Source organism: Oncorhynchus nerka, linkage group LG13 (genome assembly GCF_034236695.1).
Source record: "Oncorhynchus nerka isolate Pitt River linkage group LG13, Oner_Uvic_2.0, whole genome shotgun sequence".
In the NCBI taxonomy this organism is placed as follows: Eukaryota; Metazoa; Chordata; class Actinopteri; order Salmoniformes; family Salmonidae; genus Oncorhynchus; species Oncorhynchus nerka.
Window position 1 is genome coordinate 37,092,891 of NC_088408.1, and position 19,675 is coordinate 37,112,565.

At 44.2% G+C, this 19,675-nt stretch overlaps 1 protein-coding gene across 10 annotated transcripts in view; it reads left to right on the forward strand.

Moving 5' to 3' along the window:
* The window catches only part of ptprk (protein tyrosine phosphatase receptor type K), a 148,466-nt gene that overhangs the window by 61,743 nt on the left and 67,048 nt on the right, over window positions 1-19,675 (forward strand). For all 10 annotated transcript variants that reach the window (XM_065026402.1, XM_065026403.1, XM_065026404.1 and 7 more), the window contains exons 4-6: window positions 9,424-9,505; window positions 12,251-12,366; window positions 13,152-13,326. In XM_065026402.1, coding sequence (XP_064882474.1) covers window positions 9,424-9,505; window positions 12,251-12,366; window positions 13,152-13,326 — 373 coding nt within the window. The remainder of the gene's footprint in view (window positions 1-9,423; window positions 9,506-12,250; window positions 12,367-13,151; window positions 13,327-19,675) is intronic.

A 19,675-nucleotide genomic window follows, 5' to 3' on the forward strand; every position in this document is an offset into this window, starting at 1 on the left:
GCCCGTTCTGCCCTTGTGTTCCCCCAACCCGGGATGGGGTCTTAAAACTCACATACATGCTGGCACGCACGCACTCACACACTCACGCACATACACACGCGAGACAGTGGTCGTTTGTGCACTGGTAATGAGGCCTTGTCTTAGCAATGGGGTCGAGTGGAGCTGGACCGTGGATCTTTGTCTAAGACTTTGGGGAAGGCGGCTAGGCTAGGCCACTGATTTATCGGTCTTGACCGGGACTCAGGAGTGGAGACTGGGGCACAAATGCAATGTGTGTGGCTGTGTACGCCAGAGGGGCCCAGTAGGATAGCAGCATATCACTCTGCGCCATCTAAAGCTGGCCTGACAACCCAATCCTCCCACCCCTAAGTATGGGTTCTCGGTGAGGGAATTTCTGGGTGACAACCCAAACTGCCCCGAGCTATACCTCTGAAAGGCTGAAACACAGGAACAAGGGTGATAGCCTGGTTCTTTATCCTCAGAGTCCTGCTAATAGCTGCTGCTGTCGTTGCTGCAGCCTGTAACATAAGTGGAGGCAGGTTTTTATTTCCCCAGCAATGTTCAGAGTTGTTGTTTTTTCACAACCCTGGAGGCACGCCAGGTCCACCATGCGAGATGGCTACATTGGCTGTAAATGACTGAAAACGGATGTGAAATATTCCGAATGCATGTTGATTGATGAGAGCGGAGACTTTGAAAGCTAAAGACGTCGGACTAGATTCGGTGCCAGATACTTTGTGGGTATCAAATTGCCATGTAGTAGCTAGTGTTGCCTCTGTGTACTCTCTCTCCCCTCGCCGCCTCTCTCTCATTCCTTTCGCTCTTCAGATACTTTATTTATCCGCCTTTTTGCAATGGGATTTGATTCAATAAGCTCGCCTCTCTTTCGCTGCCTATGCCGTATTTGTAAGTATTTCGTTTGCATTTTTTTTTTTTTTTGGCTGCCTCCTTTTCTCTCTGTATGGCTAATGAAACCTGTGGCCTGTCATGTCACTAATTGGAAGGAATGAATGATTCAGTACTCTTGTCAACACGTGCCCTCTTGGAGTGATAGGGACTTTTTAAGTGGGCGATGCTTATTATTCTAATCCGATCATTTGGTTTCGTACGTCTCCTTTGCCAGTGGTGCCAGAGCTAGAGTCGTCAAGGCCTTCTGACACGCAGTCACGCTGACGGTGGCTAGTGTAATTGGACACCTGTGTTTCCGCATGCCTCGGCGAGGACACTTCGCTGTAATTCCAGAACGGTAGTATTAGTGAGAGATGAAATAGAAACATAAGCATCACTGTGTAAAGGTTATGAAATGGTTTATTTTCGAAAGTATTGTTGTTGTTGTGAAGTAGGTGTACTTACATTGGCGTGAGCGATCGGTGACGATCGCTCATGACGAATGAGTGAGATGAAAAAGGTTTGGCCACAGGTGTGCGCTTTTCTTTGGTTCATTATAGTGGGCTGCCTCTGCTGGTCACGAGTAGTCATTACACGTGTTGTCTCTTCAAACTGTAGTTACAGAACTGCACACATGTAGATTTTCCATTTATTCCATCAATACGATTTAGTAAAAGGCATCAGAATGCATTCATCATCAATTCATTCGCCCATCAGTTGTGTATATGTTTCAGTGATGATTCATAACTCTTATTGCCAATATTTGCAATGCCAGCCTACTCAAAGTTGACCACATTCAGGTAAAACAAATGTTTAATCGTAGGCCAGAGATCATCATCCCATTGTTCCTCCCCTGCTGAACGACATTTTGGGTCTCCCACTGAGCTGTTGTCTCCCAATAGGTGTGCTGGGAAAGGCCTTGTCTGAATAGATCCCTTCATAGAGACCTGGCAGCCCCAGTCCGCCCCATCCCCGATCCCCTGCAGAGGCCGGAGCAAGCTTAGACATCTTAGCCTGTAAATAAGTCTGTACACGCAGGGGATTAGGCATCATTTGAGAGAGCAGAGCATTATAATTAATAGCCTCTGATATCAGAGGGGAGAAGCTAATGAAGCGCTAGGACCAGTGCCGGCATGTCTCTTCGTCCTTCGCGCTCGCTCTCTCTCTCTCTCGGTCTCTTTCTCTCTCTGTCTGTTTTTCTCTGCCTGTTTCTCTCTGTCTGTTTCTCTATCCTCTCTCTCTCTGAGGCTGCTGCTCATTTGACCTTTGTCCGTATTTCTACAAACCCACATCACCGTGAAGCCCAGGATTGGTGTATTTGTCACCTTTGATTGGAGGGATGACCCCAGACACCTGGTCATGGTGTGTAAATATTGGTCTCTTACTATATTTGAATCATGTGATTTCCCATTTATGATAGTCCTTCACTTCTGGCATGTGCATTGAAATAAATGAATTAGGACTGATTAAACGTGTCAGAATGAATGTTTAATGAAATGTTAGAGATGAGATGACATAGTCTCTGGGGATTGTTAAACATTGAACAGAATGTAGCAGCTGAGCACACATTGGTGAAGCAGTCATACATGCATGATTTACATGGGTCAATAGACTATTTATTTGTGTGTCTCTTCAGACAGTTCAGACGAATTGCCATGGATATACGACGTTTTACTCCCGTAGACACTGTTTTGTATTGCTGCAGCTGACAATTTGAAAGTCAACATGCGGGCTCCTCTTTGTCCTGGGGTAAGGGCACTGATCGACATGGTTTTAGCTGCTGTCCAGAACCCTCAGCCGTCAACTCTACTTGTCTTTAAGGGGGATCTTAGAGGAACTATGGTGTCATGGAAGGGGTCTGGGCCGGAATGGAACTGAGGGGCCTGTAGGGACCCAAGTGATTTATTCACAAGCCAGGTGTTTACTCTTTAGCTCAAGACCAAATTGGTGTGTGGATTTAACCAATCAAGACTGTTGAAACAATTAGGGCTCAGACTGGTAGGCTTTTCCACGCTAGAGATGTGTGTCTGTGTGTGAGCCTCGTTTAATTAATGGAGTGACAACTGAGGACTTAAAGGAGTAAAGTCACTAGGAGTGTGAGAGAGGGCAAGCCAGTTCCTGTCGCACTCCTTGTTGTGTACACTTGGTGTGGGTGGGGGTTGGTTTGTTCAAATGCGTGTGTGTATATAGGGAAGGGTGGAGGTCTGAAGGCTGAGGGCTGGCATTTCTTGTCAAGGTCGTTCCATTTCCTCTCGTCAACGCTGCCCCCCCCCCCCCCCCCACCGCACATATTTTGGCCCAACGCAGACCCATTCCTGACGCTCTGACTACTTCTGAACCTATAGATGGCCCGCAGAAGATCGGAATGGGGGGCAAATCAAGCACCGGGGTCTTTGTTTAGCCCTGAATATTTCCATCTGCGTCGTAAGGTGTGGTGACTGACCCCTGCGTGTGCGATCCAGAGGAATGACCCCGGCGCGGCTCTCAGCACTTCTCTGCAATGAAGGAAACAAATGACAGGGAGGCTCTTCTAAGGCACAGCCTGACAGAGCTAGAATGTCTCTCCTTTGTTCAGAGCTTTGACTGTGTTTGTGCGTGAATACAGCCCTCCTGTCGAGTAGAAATAACAGGTATTATCATTAATGGTCCGTATTTGACCTGTTGGAAGGTGCTGACTATGCTACGTTGAGTTAAATTGAATTCTTGCACAGAGGGCTTTTCCAGCCGTAGCGGAGCTATGCAATACATCCATTAGAGTCATTTAATCAGTGTTAATGACACAGTCTTAAGATGATTAACGTGATTAGAGCCACACTCGCAATGGATTTTAGAGTCTAATTGTTATTGAAGTAAAATTGAGCCTGGGCCCTTTTTGAAAGACTTGTTTGCTCTTCCGTTGTGGTCGGTGTTGGTGCCTTATTCTGGTAGATATCCTAGCCCTGGTTTGGCGGTTTGATGACTCGGTCAGGAATTTTCTTCCCGTTCCTACCAGGGTGAACATCTACCCTCACCGCAGGTCTCTACCCTCCCTCTCATCATGCTTCAGGCTCGACCTCTCCAAGTGCAATTGCTCTGATTTGGCCCCGGCCATTGATCTGAATACGGAAACAATCAGCGTTAATAAGGGAGAGTGTCAGTATCTACCTCAAAACACGTTTCCATTTTCCTGAAGCCCCTTACCTCAGTATTGTCGGGGCTCTGCCGTATTAAAGTACGGCGTAATGGCCGTTTATGGAGATTGCTCCTTTGCCGGCATGCAGCGGGTGAAATGATAGATTGAAAATGATCGCTCAAAGCTGAGAGATTACTCTTCAACTGAGAGGGATGCACCTCCTATGAACCGCCCTGTGAGGAATCATGGGAGGGAGTCTGAAGCCAGAATATATTGCTTCTAATGGGCCATCCTGGAAGAGAGCGAGAGCCTTCGCAGCACTGCACATCACATCGGAGCCCATGAAAACGGGTTACTGCATCTTTCTTTAGAGGCAAACATTTCGGCACACATCCCCCACCCCATAGACATGATGAACGACGTCTCCCGGGCTGCTCCCAAGGAAATAAAAGGCTTTTCTCCCGTCACATTTGTATCAATTGTGGTATTTTTTTCTGACAGTGTTTACTCTGTGACTGCTGTGGTAATGATCAGCGGAATAAATGCAGATGGGAGGAAGGGAGGGGGGTGTAGATCCTCTGCAGAATGCCTCTCCTCCTCTCCTAGCCAGGCCTCTCTGTGACAGGTGAAGTGATAAGAGAACAGCAAATACCCCCCCCCCCCCCCCCATCAGGTGGGTGATGTGATGAGTGGGTGCCTGGCAAGAGAGAGAGTGTGTGTGCGCGTGTGCGTGCACATGTTTGCATCTCTGACAGTGTTTTCTGTATATTTCCAAGTCACGGTCGTAGTTTGCCTCTGATTGGGCCGCATGTTTTGATGTTCCTGAGACATATCTGCATTGGTTGCGTGTATGTTGAAATTACTCACTCACTCACTCACACACACACACACACACACACACACACACACACAACCTATACCAGCTGGTAGGGCAGGAGTTGCTGACATCATGGTCATTTGAGCAGCTCATGCAGGCTTAATGCAGGCTCCAGCCCAGCTGCAGTCTCTGCCTGGCCGTCCGTCCCTGATTCTGTCCCTGCATGTCTCCATGTGAGGCTCCAGCAGACAGGAAACCCTTCTCTAGGTCCATCTGCCACCCCCTCCTAGACCACAGAGCTCCTCTCCTTCCCTCTCCTCCTCTAGCCAAGACCTGCTGGTCCAAAGCGCTACCCAGCATTCAGCCTCTGAAAGGTAATCTCAGTGCTCTAGACATTGAGTTGGGTTCGTTGTATTTCAGATTTCAGAGACATTTAGTACTCTCTGTATTTGCTGACTGTTTATGGAGACATTTTGGATAAATTAACTTCCAGTTAACTTTATCTCAGTATGACTTGGATTGCTGATGAAGCTCCTCAGTTCCTCAAATCAAAATGGAGTAAACAAAGATGAACCAACCATTTGGATATATCCGCTGTGAGTGTTTTTTTTTATTCCATTGGCTGTCATCCTCAGCCTGTGCTGTGAACATGTTCATATTTTCTCCTCACCCGGAGGAGAGCAGTGTATTATTTTTAAAGAGCTGTCAGGGGGCTGATGCTGTGTTCACTCTGTGAGCCTACTGGCTTGTGGCTTGGTGACATCAGGGCTAGTCTGTCGCAGCTAGCTCGGTTAAGATAATTGCACCAGCACAGGGTGTCACAGCGGAGTTTTTTTCTTTTATCTCACCTTGTTTGTTCAATTTCCAATGATAGCCGACCTCTTTACTGTCACTACTGAAAATTGCAATTGGTAGTTCCGGAAGGGCCACTCTCTCACCTTTCCCCTCCAAGAGTATTATGAGTTGTTCATCTATGTTGTACGACCAGGCTCTAATAAGATCATGTTATTACGTTATTGCGGGGGAAAAGCTGGTAATCGAATACAGTACATCTGTCCATTTTCACTCGTTGTGGAAAAGCGATATAGAATGGGGGGGGGGGTTGGGAGCATGGCAGATTCCTGTGACTGCCCTGACTGCCCTGACTGCCCTGACTGCCCTGACTGCCCTGACTGCCCTGACTGCGCTGACTGCGCTGACTGCCCTGACTGCCCTGACTGCCCTGACTGCCCTGACTGCCCTGACTGCGCTGCTCGCTTAAAGATTTATACTATAATCCTCTCATTGGAGTTATCGCAAGTGCTGGCTTAAGATTTGTTTAGCAAATGTCGTATGCATTAAGAGAGAGATCACTTAAAAGGATATGAATCTCAGCTAAAAGCAAAAATACCATCATTAAGCTCGGCAGCAGCTGGAACAAACTATTATGGTAAATGTTTATTCGGTCTCTCTCTTTTCCTGCTGAAAGGCATGTTTAGAATGCAATTCGGGGGATCAGGATTCAGCCGTAAAATGTCCTTAGATCCCACAGTAGATTTAGCAAATTGTGAAGTCTGTGAAAGGTGAATTAAAGGTTGTGTTCAGTGGAAAACAAAGTGCATGAGGTTTGAGGGTTATTTTCCATAATCAGCTTCAAGTGGAGGCACATCCTTTTAAATTGACCACTTACATGTAAATCTGTTCTCCCGTTGCCCTTCCAACACTGTGACATTTACAGGGCCTTCAGAAAGTATTCATACCCCTTGATTTATTCCACATTTTGTTGTTACGACCTGAATTCAAAATGGATTAAATAGCTTTTTTTTCTCTCATCTACACACAATACCCCATAAATATCAAATGTACATAAATATTAACGCCCATCAGTCAATACATGTTGTAATCGCTGCCAAAGGTGATTCTATCTGTTAGTTTTTCTGGATAAGTCTCTAAGAGCTTTGCACATTTTTTAAAAATTCTTCAAGCTCTGTCAAGTTGGTTGTTGATCATTGCTAGACCGCCATTTTCAAGTCTTGACATAGATTTTCAAGACGATTTTAAGTCAAAACTGTAACTAGGCTACTCAGGAACATTCCATGTCGTCTTGGTAAACGACTCCAGTGTATATTTGGCCTTGTGTTTTAGGGTATTGTCCTGCTGAAAGGTGAAACGTCTCCCAGTGTCTGTTGGAAAGCAGGTTTTCCTCTAGGATTTTGCCTGTGCTTAGCTCTATTCCATGGATTTATATTTTTAAAAACTCCCTAGTCCTTGCCAATGACAACCATACCCGATGACAAGCAGCTACCACCATGGTTGAAAATATGAAGTGGTATTCAGTGTTGTGTTGGATTTGACCCAAACATAACACTTTGTATTCAGGACATAAATTACATTTATTTAGCTAATTATTTGCAGTTTTACTTTAGTGCCTTATTGCAAACAGAATGCTTTAAAAAATATATATATTTGTATTTTGTAAGGCTTTCTTCTTTTCACTCTGTCATTTACGTTAGTATTGTGGAGTAACTACAATGTTGTTGATCCATCTGCAGTTTTCTCCTATCACAGCCATTCAACCCTGTAACTGTTTCAAAGTCACCATTGTCTTCATGGTGAAATCCCTGAGTGGTTTCCTTCCTCTCTGGCAACTGAGTTAGGAAGTCTTTTTAGTGACTGGGTGCATTGATACATCATCCAAAGTGTAGTTAATAACTTCACCATGCTCAAAGAGATATTCAATGCCTGCTTTTGTTTTTTTTACCCATCTACCAATCAGTGCCTTTTCTTTGCGAGGCATTGTGAAATCGCCCTGGTCTTTGTGGTTGAATCTGTTTGAAGTTCACTGATCGACTGAGGGACCTTACAGATAATTGTATGTGTGGAGTACAGAGATGAGGTAGTCATTCAAAAATCATGTTAAACACAATTATTGTACACAGAGTGAGTCCATGCAACTTACTATGTGACTTGTTAAGCAAATCTTTACTCCTGAATTTATTTTGGTTTGCCATAAGAATGGGATTGAATACTTATTGACTCAAGACACTTCAGCTTTTCATCTTGTATTAATTTCAAAAGAATTCCAAGAACATAATTTCACTTTGACATTATGGGGTATTGTGTGTACTAAATCTAAATGTAATCCATTTTCAATTCAGGTGTGAATTGAAAATGTCAAAAGGTGTGAATACTTTCTGAAGGCACTGTATGTGGTTACATGGCTAGAGTACATTGCAGTTTAGGGGCTGCAGGTTGCCTAGTGGTTAGAGCGTCAAGCCAGTAACCGAAAGGTTGCTGGATCAAATCCCCGACCGGACAAGGTACAAATCTGTCGTTCTGCCCCTGAACAAGGCAGATAACACACTGTTCCCTGGTAGGCTGTCATTGTAAATAAGAACGTGTTCTTAACTGACTTGCCTAGTTAAATGAAGGTTGAATGTGTCCAGAGTAGTAAAAACCATGTAAGCCAGTTGGGTGTATAGTGCAGTTGGATGTATAGTGCAGTTGGATGTATAGTGCAGTTGGATGTATAGTGCGGTCGATGGACAAAATTTTTTAGTAAGAAGCTGGGTATGTTCCAAAAAGTACCCTGGTTTTTCTGTGAGTGGGCAACTGTCCATAATTTGCCAGAGGCCTAAGAGGCCCAACCATCAATGTTGTATTGATGGATGAAAGCAGAGGGCCATTGAGCCCCAGTCTCCACAGCAGGCCCTGTAAGTACTCTGATTAGCATGACGTCCTCAGTACTGTAATCACCTCTGACAGCCTGATGTGGGGGCAGCTATGGACAACTGCAATGCACTGTAACCATATAGCCTGCTATCCCCACACAAAGGTATAAACGTTAGACTGGGGTTGACATTGTATGTCAACCTATTAAGGCTGAACCGTATGTTCTGCCCACACAATTGGTTAGTTTTTTCCCCCCTCTTTGTGTGCAAGACTCTGACTGAGGGACAAAAACTTAACCGGAAAGTATTTTTAGATGGTCATTATTTCCCACCGTGTGGAATTTTAGTTGAAACTTTTTCCGTGGTTACAGTATGCTATGTGCTAATTCAATAACCACCCGGAAGAAATTTCACATTTTTGTAAAGAGTGTGATTTCTTTCTCAGTGTTACACGGTTCAGTCCGAAATGTTTTACTTAATGACATCAATGTTTATATAAGTACTTTTCTTCTAAAAGCTTTCACTTGCATTTAGCTTTGTGTTAGAATTCAACCTCAACCTTGTTTGCCTCGTGGCACAAAATAAGTGACTTGACTTACTTTAAAAGAAGTGAAAACCCCTTTTCACTTCTTTTAAGTACCCAGAAACATTCTACCTCACATTGACATCACGCTGCTGTGGCAATCACAAGCCACACATTTTGATTTGTTACGGAATTATATCGACTGTTGATTTATTTATATTCCCCTTCACTTTTTATCTGGAGAATATGATTTCTGTCCCAGTTTACGATCACATCCCATGGCACCATAAAGTGCCCGCAGCGGATATACCAAAACGGCTGCCTGTTGGAACCTGCAAGAGTCTTGGGCAGAATGATGGCGCATTAGGGATCGATCTGTGAAAATTTGAGTGTTGTAAACATCCTGTCCTGTCCCCCCCCCCCTCTCTGGCAGGTCATATTTGAGGCGGAGGTCTCTGACGGGAAGACAGGCTTCATTGCGATTGATGACATCCAGGTTTTGAGCTATCCATGTGGTAAGTCATTACACAGGCAGTAATTACCAGACACTCCTGCATTGCTGCTGATGGATTTTTATTTTTTTTGTTCTGCAAATTAAGATACGTAAAGGTGACACTGTGATTGAGGGGAAAGGTGAAGTGAGCAAGTTTTGCCGCTGGAAGACAATAGAGTGGGCTGACCTGCATTTGAAAACATCAGTGACTGTCGGCAGAGGATGGAATAAATAAATACATTAATAGATGAATCAGCCGTATGATAAAGGATAATTGTGCGCTCTCAGCATAGCTTTCTGGGTTGTAATAGCTGACTTCCACCCACTTCAGCACAATGAAGTACTTTAACTTTCAAAAATCCCTGGCTTCCCGATGACCTGACTATTAAATATACCGTAGTAGTGTTTTAAAAAAAATGTTTTTACCCAGAGAGCATTTCACAAAGACACAGTGAAAGCATGTTTCCGACAGCTCCCACAGACGCCAAGATTCTGAGACGTCATTGGAAATCGACGTTTCGTTATTGAAGTGTTATTAAGAAAATGTTGTGAGTGTGTCCACAGTTGTTTGCGCTGTACTCACTCGTACACATCTAAAGGGCCCAAACGGAAAATGGTAATATTTCGATTTTTTTTTTCCCTCACTTCCGTTTTGTCTAGAATCATTTGGATTAGTCTATCCAGGATGATAAAGGATTAGATTAAATAATGGAAAGGCATCCCAATTAGGAGCACCAGCAACCACATGGGGTAGTGATTTCACCTTCACTGATGAGGTCTACTAACTAGGAATGTAATCCTTTTGAACAGTGTAGTCAACCTTTTGTGACAGTTAATTATAAAGGGTGGGTAAAATGGCTGGTTTAGGGACACTGGACCCTTTGAGGACTAGACTGGTGCAGTCCAGTGTGTCCAGCCATGCGTCTTCTCCCGCTACCTCCTCCTAGGCTTGCATCCCAAACTGCACCCTATCCCCGACGTAGTGCACTACTTTTGTCCAGGGCCCAATGTAGCGAATAGGGTGCCATTTGAGATACAGCCCTAGCCTCCACAGTAGCAGCATTCATTTAAATTGACAGCTGCATCCAGAGAAATGCTCAGTACTGAGCACTAGCCACCCCTCATTTGGCAGCGTGGTAAGTGGATTGATTCAGGGGACCGATACATCCCAGGCTAATTTGGAGCTAATCTGCTAATGCCGTCGCTCCAGAGGGTAATTTCAGTTGGATTTAACAATAATAATTATCCCTCGGTCTCAAACATTTACCCATTTATTACTTTGGAGAAACACATTTTAGTTTTTTAAGGAGTGTTAAGTATTTAGTGAGCACTATAGGAAAACAATCATATTCCTAGTAAGTGCGTGATCGCTCTTCAATAACAAATGCTGCAGATTTTGACCAACCGGTTAATCAGCAAGTGTCGTTTTCTTTTGCACTTTCGATGAAACCACTTGGTTCAAAGCGTCTGGCATGACCATATCCTCCTGGTTATCAGTGGCCACTGGCTCTGATCCCTGTCTCGAGGAGCTTGTAGCTCTTCAGCGGCAGAGGGGCTAGAATGGATCCCCGACTAAGCTCTGTGTGAAACGAGGGTGTGCTGAACCACCCACCTCTCTAACCACCCATGGCACTGATCATAATGAACTATCTAAGCACACGCCCTAGCTGACACTGGGATTCTCAGTCTCTATTTTCGCCGTCGTCTCATAGCTAGTTAAATCACTGGATGGGACTTTATTTTGAATGGCACTAGCCCATTGGATCATCTCACTGTTCGATCATCTCTTCCTCACTTCTCGGCCGCCTCTAGATCTCACACTTGGTAGTGCTCTCTCAGTCTAAGATTCTGTCTCTTTGTATGTATGGGTTGTGCATAAAATTATGCCTAATCAGTTTTCTCGCTGTAGTATACAGGCTAATTTGGGGGAGTACCCTTAGGCTGTGTTTTTGAATTCGCTGCTGGATTATAGAACACAATTAAATTCACAATCACTCCAAAACATGAATTAAAAGAAAACATCTACAGGCAGTGAGTTTTCGTCCTCAAAGTCAAATTGAAGAAAGATAATTGAAGGAATGTTAAATGCAGCATCTTTAAACTTACCGAGAGAACACTTGGTACCTCTGTACATTGACGTAGTTAATGTATTCGAAAGTATGAAGAGCCAAGCCATCGTTTGCCTCGTTAGATAATATGTAATGAGGATCCCTGGATGTTAACAACAGTGGGGAGCCAGACAACCGTTTTGACCATGTGGTCCTGTTGCGTTCAGATAAGAGTTTAGCTCCTTTTCGTGAAACGTTCCTCCTAGTCATGTGTGCTCAGTTACCGCCGGTAGTGCTCCAAACTACCACACGGCATCTGGACTGCCAACCAGCCAAATCACCATGAATAATTTAGCTGTCCAGATCAAAACTTTGCTCGTTAATATTCTTCCTTCCAAATGTCTCTTCTTCCTTCCATCCTTCTCCTCATGTCGGTGCACCTAGGTTTCCTTTTCTTTGATATGTCTCTGCCCTCTTCGGACACTGGTATCTTTTGATCAGAGGTGCTAGTGTGCGTATTGTCATAATCCAGGCTGTTTGTAGCAGTGGTGTGTGATTACCTGTACCATTTCACCCTCTCAGCTCTGGCTGTGTCCATGTGACAGATGAGGTAGAAGCTAGTAATTAGGACATGGCGAGGAGAGGGATGTGCTGCATTGATCATGTCGTGGACGTTGCATTTATGACTGCTGTAATTGTTTTCTCCCCCCCCTCCGTAGATAAATCGCCTCACTTCCTGCGCCTGGGAGATGTGGAGGTCAACGCGGGGCAGAACGCTACCTTCCAGTGCATCGCTACCGGCCGGGATGCCAACAACAACAAACTGTGGCTGCAGGTAGGGACTGGGAGCGGGCAGGGCGGGTTAACCACTGAACACCAGGACTCGTTATTAAATGGTGGGGTCATACTGTTGTTCATGTATCATACCAAAAGACAAAAATTGAGTTCAAAATTCAACCAAATTATAATCTATCACTTGATATATCACTTGGCATTGCGTCCTCAAAACTCAAACACCTCTCTACACCATCTCAGATATGATACGCTACTCAAGGCAATGCCACATCTCTTTGGGGAAATGTCTATTATGAAAGAATGGAAATCTATTTTGTCAGCTAGGGCTGCAGGAAAATCACTGTTCAGGTGACTGCATTGTCGAAGCCCCCCCCCCCAATGCCTAGGGTGAACTGATAAGGCCCACAGAGTTGAAGGGAGAGTGGGATGGATGGAGGGAGAGGAGGAGGAGGAGGTAGGGAGGGAATAAGGGATAACTCCTCTCATGGATGACTGGGTGGGAAAGTGTGAGAGGCGATGTGACCATTTCGGTGCCGGCGGTCGTGGAGGTGAAACTGTAAAAGAGACAGTGCTGTCGACACCAAACTTGTCTGATAACGTTCACCGCGATAAGCCCTTAGAGGAAGTGGCAGCTTAACAAACCCATTTATCCCTCTGAGATACACTTTTACAGGATGTGTTACTAGCTTGATGCGTCCTTGATGCCATGTTTGTTTTTGAGAAATGACTCCAGATTTGATATGTCTGCCATCATCTTCCTGATAGTGTAACGATCTTCCAATGAGTGCAAACGGATATGTTTTTTTCCTTGTTTTTATCGCGCAGAGGCGAAATGGGGAGGACATTCCCGTGGCGTCGACTAAGAACATCAACCACAGGCGGTTCGCTGCCTCGTTCAGACTGAAGGAAGTGACTAATCTGGACCAAGACCTTTATCGATGTGTCACCCAATCAGAGAGAGGATCTGGTGTGTCCAATTTCGCCGGGCTCATCGTCAGAGGTATGTGTGCCCTCTTCAGATGAACATCCATGCACATCTGTTTACTACCTTATAAATGATTGGTAGCAGCTCTTATTCAAGTCTAAGAGCTGTTAATTGTGGTTTTGGACTCAGTTGCAAAAATTCCCCAAATTTCTTCGTAAACATTATGCATGAATCAAAGATAAATATGTGAGGGAAAACACAACTAGCATATGTTTATTCAGATGGAGGAGTTTGAATATTATTAGGATATTCAAATGAGAATCACCAAAGGGAAAATAAATACACAAGTTCTCATGTCATGATGTGTGAAGTCTGCTTGTGGGAATGCTTCTCAGATGGGGTCAGTGGAGAGCGCAGAGAGGCTTGGCGACGGGCCCTGCTTCAACAGACACCTCGCAAATCAGCAGACTTCTCTCTCTGAGCTGCTCTGCATATCTCCAGCCACACAGAGAATTAATACAGACAATCGTAGCATCTTCCCAGCTCCTACCTCCGCTCCCAACCCAGAGGAAGGGAGGGAAAGTGTTCTTGCATCAGTAAAGCAAATCCTATTGTTAGCGCAGGCCAGAGGGCCCCAGAACCCTGGTGTTAGAAGAGAGTTGAACATTAACTGCACTGACAGGTCCGATATCTCACTGGCGCTTGAAAACTGACATCCTGCTACAGCAATCCGAAAGATGGTAATTTTAAAGGAAATTTTGGGGCCATTGATACAGGCAGCCCATAATGAGAGCTGGCAAGGAGTTGCCCGTTGTCGATTATGGCCTAAGGGTAACAGTTTATTAGTGGTTCCTCTGCCAAAACCGAAGTGACAGAGGATGCTGCCGGCAATTTTGGTCCGCTTTGTAACAAATGAAAATTTAAGTGGCAAATTCCTTTCACCGAAGAACTATTGATCTATGTGTCCCCCAGCGGTGAGGGAAACAACACCAAGCAGAACACAATTCACTTCGTCATGAGGTTCGCGCAGCTCCCAGAGTTCTTTGAGTAATGATGTTGCCCCCTCGCTAGTAGAAACACAACTTTATTGACAATACTGCTCATTGGAACAGGGCCTACAACAAACATGCCTGGTGCGCTCCGCTTGAATAAATCAAAGGAAAATCAGCCCGTTAACGGCTTTGATTGTGAGATGTTTCTTACGGCTTATTGAAAGACTTCATGGTTGACCTCCGGTGCAATTCTCAACATGGTATTTCAATTGTATTTCTTATCCAAGGCTTTATGATTAGGAATCCATGGGAAATATGTGCTTCATCTTAAAGGTTCTAGTATGTTGCATGTGAATGTATGCACAATTGTGTGTGTACACTGACTGTTGTGTAGATAGTGTGTGCTGTCATCTCCCCCGGGGTGTGCGTGTGGGGGCCAGTGTGCCACCCTGCCGTAAACAAACTGGCTGATTGGTGGCAGACAAGACTGTCAGCTGAGGAGCAGGCTGGGAGATATTTTCTGCTTAAAAGTAGATTCAAACTCAGTACCTGCCAGCTCTTTCCCCACTGAAGAAAGGCTCCTGCTTGACAATCCCAGGCTCAAAGAGAGATTGTTAAACTCTGATGAAGCCTCATAATGATGCCAAAGGAAGAACTTGGAAGGCACACAAGAAAAGAGAAACGCATCAACACAGGAAAATATTCTAATGATATGAATATGAAACTGGGTTGATTCCAATGCACGGGGGAACAAATTTAAAAAATATTGGTTTAGAATGTATTTTTGTGGTGTGCAAATTTAACCTGAAATGAACTCCAAGCAGTCTGTGGACTGTTTGCTTCTTAACCACAGAGGCAGAATGATTGTGTCACCTTGTAGATGATAGTCTAATACCATCAGCCCAAACAGTGTCTACTTGCAGGAAGTAAAGTGGGGGAGACAGGTGGAGGAAGGGATCACTCCGCTGCGTCTTGTAATGCCATCAGTCAGCTGTAGATTGCTGCGTGCACTTTGCTGTTTCAAGGCCTGCCTAGTCGCTGTCATCTTTTGCCTCGGAGCTTATCATTAACTTCAAAATAAGCCAGAGCGGACCTGAACGTTTTCTCCCGCACAAAATGAAGTTGCTGCAGCACACTCGTTTTTTTTCTCTCTCTATACATCTCTCATTTCTTTTCTCACTCCCCTTCCTCCCCCTAACCCGATCCTCCTTCTCCTCCTCCCCCCATTTTTTTTTTGATCAAGCTACTGCCTTGGAGATTGTCGACTGCATCGGCAATAAATGAAAATCAATTACTATTAGAATGGCTCCGGGGCTATGGATGCTTGGGGCTGGGTCAGAGCAGTCAGAGCAGAGCTGCAGGCTGGCCAGTCAGTAGCCTAAGTTGTGCGACGGCACGGCTGATGTTTAGCGGCGTGGCCTGCTGAAGGATGAGAGATGGATGAGACAAGGTTCAAGGAGCAGTAATGCGAGGGCTCTGCGATATCATTCCACACTGTCACCCCACATGTGATGGATGGGCTGCTGGGGAAGAAGCAATATTAGATGATGAAAGATTCATCATCATCTCCCTCCCCTCCCCCCTCTGCCCGCCCGCCACTATCTACCTGCTCAGTCCTACTGTTACTATCATCCTGCCACCGTTATGAAGCCCTAAATGGGGAGAGTCAGTCAGCCTGCCTGCCTAGTACCTGTCATGGAAGGCTGTTAAAAAACGCCTGCTTGCTAAAGCCTTCTGCATGCATGCTACTGTGCATTTTATTGCAAGCGTATTTAGTTTTTCAGTTGAAAGAAGCCATTTTGGGTGTCATTTACTCCAGACCTTCTCTGTTATGTTTATGCTGTTTCCTCCAAACGTCTTAATGAAATGAGAACGGTCCTCGCCTACAGGTACAAGTACAAATTAGGTTGGCAATTGCCTCTGCATTTAAATGGCTTTTTTTCCTCGTTCTATTTTTTTCCCGTTGATGGTGTTGGTTCGTTTTCCTGGAAAACGACTTTGTGTTCCACAAAGAGAGCACTTCTGGGACGTTATCCACCATCACCACCATACACGATCAGCGGTTTCAATAATGAATTGTTTTGATTAAATCAATTGTGAAGATGCTTCTGGTTCGTTTTAGTTGGAGTCTATCCAGTATTTTGACCCAATGTATTTACCTGGAAAAAAGGATTTCAGGAATTCAAACAAAGAAAATACACAGACACATTTCTGCTGTCCTTTTTAAGGGAAAAGTAAAAAATATACATGTAACATGCATTTTCATATATTCTTTCTGCTTTTTCGTATATGATTTCTGGCACTAGTACGGTAGGTCCACAGTAGTTGTGTCCGTTTCAAATGCTCTTATCTTATTGAATTATGAGAAATTAGATTTGTCAGCGCAGCCCAATCATTTTTGCAGCACACGTCTCATGCACAACTAATGAAACAGAGAGAGATGAATTGGCATAGAAAACCAGGAAGCAAACACAATTAAAAACTCCTGGGAACTCTCTACAGGGGAGTGTTCTGGGTTCAGGTATTGTGTGTTCCACAAAGAGAGCACTTCCGGGACGTTATCCACCATCGCCACCATACACGATTCACTAGCTTATTATAGAGCTACGTCCACCTGGGTATTAATAATGCAAAAGAGCTAAACAATGACTTTCTAATTTATGGTCTTCTGTTGGGGCTTAATTCAAGCAAATAAACAATTTGTCTCAAGAACACAATGTATATTTGTATGCCCTGCAGGGCTAAACACTAAACAGGTCCTTTTTTGTAGATAATTGTTAGGTTCAACAGACAAAAGCATGGGTCACGTCAGATGGGGGCCCTACGAGCCAAATTTGATCCACATTTCAGGCTGAATCAAAGCACTGGATTCCATGCTTATGACTCAGTGTAAGCGCTATTTATACACTGGGTACACAAACTCTTTCCATTACATAGACTGACCAGGTGATTCCAGGTGAAAGATGTGATCCCTTATTGATGTCACTTGTTAAATCCACTTCAATCAGTGTAGATGAAGGGGAGGAGACGGGTTAAAGAAGGATTTTTAAGACATGGAATGTGTACGCGTGCCATTCAGAGGCTTGGGTCCAGAACTGCAACGCTGCTTGGTTTTTCTGTGTGATTCAAGAATGGTCCACAACCCAAAGGACAGCCAAACAATTTGACACAACTGTGGGAAGCGTTGGAGTCAACATGGGCCAGCATTAGATCATCTGTTATGTTACTGTCCATATGTAGCTTGTTTTTGGTCACAAGTTCAGGAATGGCTGAAGAATTGCAAGATTTAACTGGAGCTAACTCTGCAAATAGCGCTGCTGTGTGCTTTAGAAAGTCACAGTCAATCGATTAATAATATAATAATACACTTAGCAAAAATGTTTATTTAATTTACAATCTTTTGAAACTATGACAGTAGAAAGGTTCAGAACCTTTGTGAAACTTCACAGCACAGTTGAAAAAGATGGCAAATAGAAATCTGGATGGTCTTCAGAGGTCAATGGGAGGGGTTGAGGGTAGCTGAAGGCTTGGACTAAAAACGAACAAAAGATACTGTGTCCGTAAATTGTATATAGTATGTATAAGCTGAAAGTAAAAGCCTAAGCGTTATTGTTCATTAGTTTACTCCAACTAGGGGAGGGGTGGTAGGGTTAGAGGAAAATAATAAAGGAAAATATATCAAAATATATATTTTCTATATACAGTACCATTCAAAAGTTTGGACACCTACTCATTCCAGGGTTATACTTTATTTTTACTATTTTCTACATTGCATTCTCTCAATAAGCTTCATGAGGTAGTCACCTGGAATTCATTTCAATTAACAGGTGTTCCTTGTTAAAAGTTAATTTGTGGAATTTCTTTTTCTTAATGCTTTAGAGTCAATCAGTTGTGTTGTGTTAAGGTAGGGGTGGTATACAGAAGATAGCGCGATTTGGTAAAAGACCAAGTCCATATTATGGCAAGAACAGCTCAAATAAGCAAAGAGAAATGACAGTCCATCATTACTTTAAGACATGAAGGTCAGTCAATGTGGAAACTTTGAAAGTTACTTCAAGTGCAGTCGCAAAAACCATCAAGCGCTATTATGAAACTGGCTCTCATGAGGACCTCCACAGGAAAGGAAGACCCAGAGGTACCCCTGCTGCACAGGATAAATTCATTAGTTAACTGCACCCCAGATTGCAAACCAAATACAGTGGGGCAAAAACGTATTTAGTCAGCCACCAATTGTGCAAGTTCTCCCACTTAAAAAGAAAAATTCCAGAAAATGACATTATAGGATATTTATTTGCAAATTATGGTGGAAAATAAGTATTTGGTCACCTACAAACAAGCAAGATTTCTGGCTCTCACAGACCTGTAACAACTTCTTTAATTGGCTCCTCTGTCCTCCACTCGTTACCTGTATTAATGGCACCTGTTTGAACTTGTTATCAGTATAAAAGACACCTGTCCACAACCTCAAACAGTCACACTCCAAACTCCACTATGGCCAAGACCAAAGAGCTGTCAAAGGACACCAGAAACAAAATTGTAGACCTGCACCAGGCTGGGAAGACTGAATCTGCAATAGGTAAGCAGCTTGGTTTGAATAAATCAACTGTGGGAGCAATTATTAGGAAATGGAAGACATACAAGACCACTGATAATCTGCCTCGATCTGGGGCTCCACGCAAGATCTCACCCCGTGGGGTCAAAATGATCACAAGAACAGTGAGCAAAAATCCCAGAACCACACGGACCTAGTGAATGACCTGCAGAGAGCTGGTACCAAAGTAACAAAGCCTACCATCAGGAACACTACGCCGCCAGGGACTCAAATCCTGCAGTGCCAGACGTGTCCCCCTGCTTAAGCCAGTACATGTCCAGGCCCGTCTGAAGTTTGCTAGAGAGCATTTGGATGATCCAGAAGAAGATTGGGATAATGTCATATGGTCAGATGAAACCAAAATTTAACTTTTTGGTAAAAACTCAACTCGTTGTGTTTGGAGGACAAAGAATGCTGAGTTTTGCATCCAAATAACACCATACCTACTGTGAAGCATGGGGGTGTAAACATCATGCTTTTGGGCTGTTTTTCTGCAAAGGAACCAGGACGACTGATCCGTGTAAAGGAAAGAATGAATGGGGCCATGTATCGTGAGATTGAGTGAAAACCTCCTTCCATCAGCAAGGGCATTGAAGATGAAATGTGGCTGGGTCTTTCAGCATGACAATGATCCCAAACACACCGCCCGGGCAACAAAGGAGTGGCTTCGTAAGAAGCATTTCAAGGTCCTGGAGTGGCCTATCCAGTCTCCAGATCTCAGCTCCATATAATTTTTTTGGAGGGAGTTGAAAGTCTGTGTTGCCCAGCAACAGTCCCAAAACATCACTGCTCTTGAGGAGATCTGCATGGAGGAAGGGGCCAAAATACCAGCAACAGTGTG